This window comes from Tupaia chinensis, unplaced genomic scaffold (genome assembly GCF_000334495.1).
Source record: "Tupaia chinensis unplaced genomic scaffold, TupChi_1.0 Scaffold000018_1, whole genome shotgun sequence".
Classification (NCBI taxonomy): Eukaryota; Metazoa; Chordata; class Mammalia; order Scandentia; family Tupaiidae; genus Tupaia; species Tupaia belangeri.
The window spans coordinates 134087-140709 of NW_006159448.1; the positions used below are offsets into that span (position 1 = coordinate 134087).

At 39.2% G+C, this 6623-nt stretch overlaps 1 protein-coding gene across 1 annotated transcript in view; it reads left to right on the forward strand.

The window, feature by feature from the left end:
• Positions 1-6: 6 nt before the first annotated feature.
• PIKFYVE (phosphoinositide kinase, FYVE-type zinc finger containing) overlaps positions 7-6623 on the forward strand; it is a gene marked incomplete in the record, with an annotated part of 104409 nt that continues 97792 nt past the window's right edge. Inside the window, 2 exon segments of the mRNA XM_014586186.2 lie at positions 7-19; positions 4585-4765. Coding sequence (XP_014441672.1) covers positions 4594-4765 — 172 coding nt within the window.

The following is a 6623-nucleotide window of genomic DNA, read 5'->3' on the forward strand; positions in this document are numbered from 1 at the left end:
GCAGGGGCGGGAGGCTCAGGTAAGGGAGGGGGCCTGGAGTGCGGCCGGCTGGGAAGAGAGTGGGAAGAAGGCCAGTTTGGGGCGCTTCAGGGCAGAGCGGGAGGGGAAAACTGAGGTGAAAGCGAGAGTTGGGGCTCCCCCACCAGGGGCTGGAGGCCGGGCTCTGGCCAAGGCTGCACAGAGAACCTGGTCCTGGAAGTAGTTGGTCCTCCTGATTCCCCTTGTCCTCCGTGTGCAGCTAGGGAGACGGGAGAGGGTGGGGCTTGTCTGGAAGAGATTTCCTTGGACACATTTGAAGTTCCCTTAGTCCTCTCATGGCCTTTCTGCTTGAACTTATTTTGGAAGTGGATAGTCCAATTGCACTTCCTTCTGAGTGGATGAGCTCTGAGTGTGAGACAGGTGCATCCATAGAATGGAGAAAGGAAGTTCACGAGCGGTAGGAAGGGTACCTACCTTGAGGTTTCACATATCTGTCTCTTGACATGCATGCTTGCTTCTTCTGTTTGAAGTGATTCCATTTCAACTTGTTTTTCAGTCTCTTTTGAGACTGGATTTTCCGATTGGTATTTTCCTTTTGCATAAAATGTTCCCAGCGAAAAGAGTGAGAGTGAAATTTGTGGATACTTTTAAGAATTGGGAGTCTTCTCTCCAGTGTAGAGATTGTTTTTCTTGACTCTCAAGAAAGGAGACATACTAAAATTCTGTGTAAAGCAATTTGTTCTGGATGTGGGATGCGTGCATATTTAAATACCAAGTATTGGGTCAGTGCATCCTGTGTTGTAAAGTTAGGCATGATACTGACAGTGAGGTAGTGCTTGATCTAGTGCATTGCCTTCTGATTTTTTGGCACTTCAAAACAACTACTCTAGGTGTTCTTACTAACAAGTTTTTAGTTTCTTTCTCTTGGGTTTGGATATATGACAAATATTGGGTAAGGTTAAGTCTCTTTTGTTGAGTAAGAATAATTTCCTGTATCCTTCCTCTTTCTTCTTTCTGGGAAGAGTAGTATGGATTACATGGTTTTTCTTTAGTATTTCTGTTGGCTTATTAGTCACAAATTGAACAAAAAAAACCCTTTGTTAAATGACACTAACCTTTCTACTATAGTAGTCAGCTGTTCCATTATTAGGCAGATTTTTGAGTAGTTTTAAAAAAACTGTCCTAAGAAATAACTGATACTTTGATTTTCCATCTGGCAAACTGATATTGACTTAGCTTATTTTCTACATTTTAATACCTGATTGGTCTTCTCATTGGTATTACTAACAAGGTAGTATGCAGTAGACTGCATATACTAGTAGCTTTGAAATGGGAAGAGGGGAAGTTCTGATTGTACATAAGATGTCTGGTTAAATAGGTTAATTCTTCTGATTACCTGTCAGTAGAGAGAGTCCTAGTTTATATCATAAACAGTTATTAAGCTGCCAAAGAATGAGAGTTGGAAGGTAGTCTTTTCAGGACGCTGGTGTCATTACATAATTAAGGTCTATGTGATTGCACTAATGCAATTGCATTCATGTTCCAGAGACTACACTTACTGAGTATCTTCATGGCAGTTTTCATTTTCAGATCTCTAAAGTCTCATAAAAGATTTGCATGTAGGTGACCTTTGAAGTAATTCTAAGATTCTTTAGGCAAATTGGTAGTTCTGCTTCTGATATTACTTATGTTGAAACAGAATGTAGATTATTTTCTGTGGCTGAGGATTGTTGTTGCCATCACATTTATCTTCCACTGCTTCCCCTCCCCTTTTAAAAATATTCCCAAGACTGTGTGTATTCACCAGAGAAAATGAGAACCCCCATCCCACCCACAATGGGGAATGGTCTTGCTGCAAACCCCTCTTCCTCATCTCTCCCTTCTTTTGGGATTTTTGGGCACAAACACACATACTTTGGTAGTTTCTGAAGCTGCGAGGTCTGGGACTCCAACTGCATGGTCAGTTAGACATGTGAGATTCCTCTGCCATAACCACCTTGCCATGCTCTTTTTTTTTTTTTTAATAAGAATTATTTTATTTAACTTTTTGTATTTAATTGTTTATTTTAATTTTGCCAGAGACGGACAGAGAGAGAGAGAGGGAAAGTGAGAAAGCATGCCTCCAGGTATGAGACTTGAACCATGGTTGGCTATGGGAGTCCAGCGACCCCAACTACCGCGCCACCTTCTGGCCCCTCCGTGGTTTTTTTTTTTTTTTTTTAAGACCTTTTTTTGAGTTTATACTTGGTCAGCCACCAGCTTATTTCCCAATTCTTTTTGCTGGAATTGTCACAACACTTTAGAAGGATCATGGGCTGTTGTCCCTAATTGAACATGTTATTGGAGACCTTCCTTCCCCCTCTTCCTGTTTTCCTTTTTACTTTGCTTGTCCTATTCCTTTCCCTTCCTCTTTTCCTTTCCTCCCCCTTCTTTCCAACAAACATTTATTGCTAGAATAAGTCAGTGGTTAAATTTCTGCTTTAATTAATTAATTATTAATCAGGCAAAGTCTTGAGTAATTAGAGAACTTAGCTAGACCAGAATGGGAAGACTGTGAAGAGCTAGACAAATAATTTCGGGATCAGGCTTGAGGTTTGCTGTTGACGGTGTGACCTTCAGGAACATTGTTTAAAGTTCAGTATACCTTGGTTGCCTGAAAGGTAAAATTTACAAAGTGCTTCCAAAAGTTCATGGAAAGTGGAAGTAATGTATAAGTTTATTTTGATGCAAAAATTTTTGCAGTCTATTATGCATAGTTTTTTCATAATATGCATTTTCCAAGAACCTTTTCAAGATTTCACCTGGTGTAGGGACCAGCAGGTGGCATGGTGGTTAAGGTGCTGGACAGTCCCACATGGTTGACAAGTTTCAAGTCCTGGACCTGGCAGCTTGCTTTCTCACTTTTTCTCTCTCTGTTTTTCTCTGGTCAAATTAAAATAAATGAATGAATAAATAAAATAAAATAACTAAAAAAAAAAAGATTTCACCTGCTGTAAAGGCCAGCCCAGAGTGCTTTCCAGGTTTATTGTAAAAATAAAATGAAATGATAGTTAAGGTTTTGAAGGTAGAACACCTTTTACAGGAGTGCAAGGTCCTCTGTGAAGTGTTCATTACAGCACAGACTACAGCATTTTAATGAGTCACATGTGATTCTTTTTGAAGTGTAAATCTGTATGGCACAAAATAGGTATCAGTGCTTTTCTGTACCTACGTCTGGTGATGTTAGCTTTACTGCTCTGGTTGAATTATGGTTTTTGGTTATTTAGGAAAAAAGCCCCTTAAAATCTTAATATTGATGTCTGTATAAGTTTAGACTTTTTTTTTTTTTTTTTTTTGGAGAGATAGGGCGTGTGTACTCACCAGAAAGACAGAGAGAGACAGAGAGACAGAAAGTGAGAAATCACCCCCCAGGGAGGATGGCCACGCTGCAATCCCTTTTCCTCTTTTCTCCTCTTGGGACCTTGGGCATGCATGCACACATGCCCAGTGTGAGTTTAAGCCACTGGGGTCTGGAACTCAAACCGTGGTCGACTACATGGGAGTCCAGCAACGTAGCCATTATGCCATCTGCTGGTCCCAGAAATAGTTTATTTTTTTAAAAGCAAGAAGTCAAAGTAAATAAGACAAATTTTTATGCTTTTATAAAACCAATTTTCCTTCAGAACTTTAAAAAGCTATTGAGGTGGGACCAGCAAGTGGTTAAGGCTCTAGACTCCTACATGGCCATTTACGGTTTACATCTTGAACCTGGTGGCTTGAAAAATCACACTGGTGCCTGTGTGTGCATGCCCAAAATCCTGAGAGGAGAATGAAAGAGAAGGGATTGCGATGTCACTGTTTACCCTGGGAGGTGCTTTCTCACTTTCTCTCTAGTGAGCACATGTGCTCTGTGGCAAACAATCTTAAGAAACAAAACTATTGAGGGACTTTTTTTTTCCCCCAAGAAATCTTAAAATGAACAATATAAATGAAGTGAAAATGTTTTTGTTTTTTCTTTTGCCTGCTCACATGTATGCCTTGTCCCCTAATTTTTATTAATTTTAGTATTTTCTGTAATTTGAATAGTAATGGTTAAAGTTCGATTGGCTATATAATCATAATTTTTAGGGGATTGAGACTCTTTCTTAGGATCTAGACAGAAATGTTTTCAAATCTTAAGCTGAAGTATACAACATTAGATTTATTTACTCTTGCTTTTCATACATCTGAATTTTCACAGAATAGGATTTTGCAGATATTTGGATATTGCTTGGAATCAGCTTTTGAGCTTCTTTTTTTTTTTTTTTTTGGAGAGGTTTTTGTGCCGGTACTTGCCCGACAGCCGAGTGCGTGTACTTGCCAGACAGACAGAGACAGAGACAGAAAGTGAGAAATCACCGCCCGGGGGGATGGCCACACCGCAATCCCTTCTCTTCCATACTCCTCTGAGGATCTTGGGCACGCACGCACATGCGCCCAGCGTGAGTTTTTTTTTAAGCCACCGGGTCCGGGACTCAAACTGCGGTCGACTACGTGGGAGTCCATTGACATAGCCATTACGCTAACTGCTGGTCCCAGGGTTTCTTGAGAAACTTAAATCTTTCGCTTATTTCTTTTGTTCTTCAGACTCATGAAATGGCCACAGATGATAAGACTTCCCCAACACTGGACTCTGCTAATGATTTGCCTAGATCTCCTACCAGTCCGTCTCATCTCACACATTTTAAACCTCTGACTCCTGATCAGGATGAACCTCCTTTTAAATCAGCATATAGTTCTTTTGTAAACCTTTTTCGATTTAACAAAGGTAAGATTTATTCTTAAGGATCAGAGAATTTATAGTTTTGATTCTTTGACATGCTCTTGTTCAGCTTTCATGCTGTGTCTTTGTAAGAAAGTGAAATATTAACAAAGTAATTGCTTTAATTATGCTCACCAGGGTTTACTGCTTAAGAAGAAAAAGCTAGAATTTCCACTGTAATCTCATTAATTATTGGTAACAAGGTCTGAATAAAAAACTAAATGTTTAAATGTTGAAAGGAGTTCTCTTTTAAAAGGGAAAGTAGTGTTCTTTTTTGGAGAGAGGAGGGTGTTCCTTTTTTCTTAATGTGCTTAAACTTCCTTGAGTTCACAGAATGGACTTTGTTCCTTTTGGAGTTAATGGCAAATTTTTTTTTTTTTTTAGTTTGCCAGAGGGCATGTGTACTTGTTAGAGAGAGAGAAAGACGGGGGCGGGGGCGTGGGGGAGGGAGAGATCATGCCACAATCCCTTCTCCTCCATTTCTCTATCCTGTTGGGATTTGGGGCATGCACATGTGCTTGGCATGTTTCTCAAGCTGCTTGGGCTGGATTTGAACCATATGGTTGGCCATGTGGGATCTGGCTCCCTTAGTCACTAGTTCATGGGCCAGCCCCAAAAGATTTTAATTAAAGAAGGGAAACAGAGCAGTACATGAGAGAAAAAATGTATATTTTTCACAGGTTGCAAGTTGTTTGCAGGCCTGTTGTTTACTTAAGCACGTTAGATTAAGGCTTGTACATGTAATAACATCAAGTGGAGATATATTAATACTTTTATTTATTAAATTTATTTTAAAAATTTGGTATAGGACATGTACACTTGCCTGAGAGTTGGAGAGAGAGACAAAGAGAGGGAAAGTGAGAAAGCATCCCCCTTGCCACACCATAATCGCTTTTCCTCCATTCTCCTCTTGAAATTGTGGGTATATATGCACACATGCCTGGCATATTTTGCAAGCCATTGCATTGGGGCTCAAACTGCATAATCAGCTATGTGGGATCCATCGCCTTAACCATTACACTACCTGTTGGCCCAGAAAATGTACTTTTTAAATGAGCTTTTTTTAAACATATTTTTTACTCTGGAAGAAGAATTTAAAAACATTGAAATGTTTTCTGCCCTTTATCTTCTGCCATTTATTTTTCTGTGTTATGTGAAATGTGTTAGTAACTAATCCTTCTTGTTAGAGGAAATTTGGGGAGGGGCTAATGATTTAATTAGCTCAGTAGAAATTTTAATAGTATTAACTGAGTTTTATGTTTAAAGTGCTTTAAAAAACAATTTTTTTCTTTTTTTAAAAAATTATTTTATTTAACTTTATTTATTTATTTATTATTTTTAATTTTGACCAGAGAGGGACAGAGCAAGAGAGAGTGGGAGAGAGAGAGTGAAAGTGAGAAGGCAGACTGCCAGGTTGGGAATCGAACCCAGGTCGGCCATGTGAAAGTCCATTGCCCTTAACCACCAAGGCATCTTCCAGCCTTAAAAAACTATTTTTTAAAAAATTATTTATTAAAGGGACCAGCAGGTGGCATGGTGGTTAAGGCACTGTACACTCCCACATGGCTGACCATGGTTCGAGTCCCAGACCTAGTGGCTTGTTTTCTCACTTTCTCTCTCTCTCTCTCTGTGTTGGTTTTTCTCTGGTCAAATTAAAATAAGTGAATGAGTAAATTAAATTAAAAAATACTTCTAAAAATTAGTTTAACAATTTTTAAATTTTATTTATAATAATAATTATAATTGTTATTTTTTGGAGAGGTTTTTGCTATAGGGCATATGTGCTCACCAGACAGACAGAGAGAGAGACAGAGAGACAGAAAGCGGGAAATCACCCCCTGAGGGGATGGCCACACACAATCCC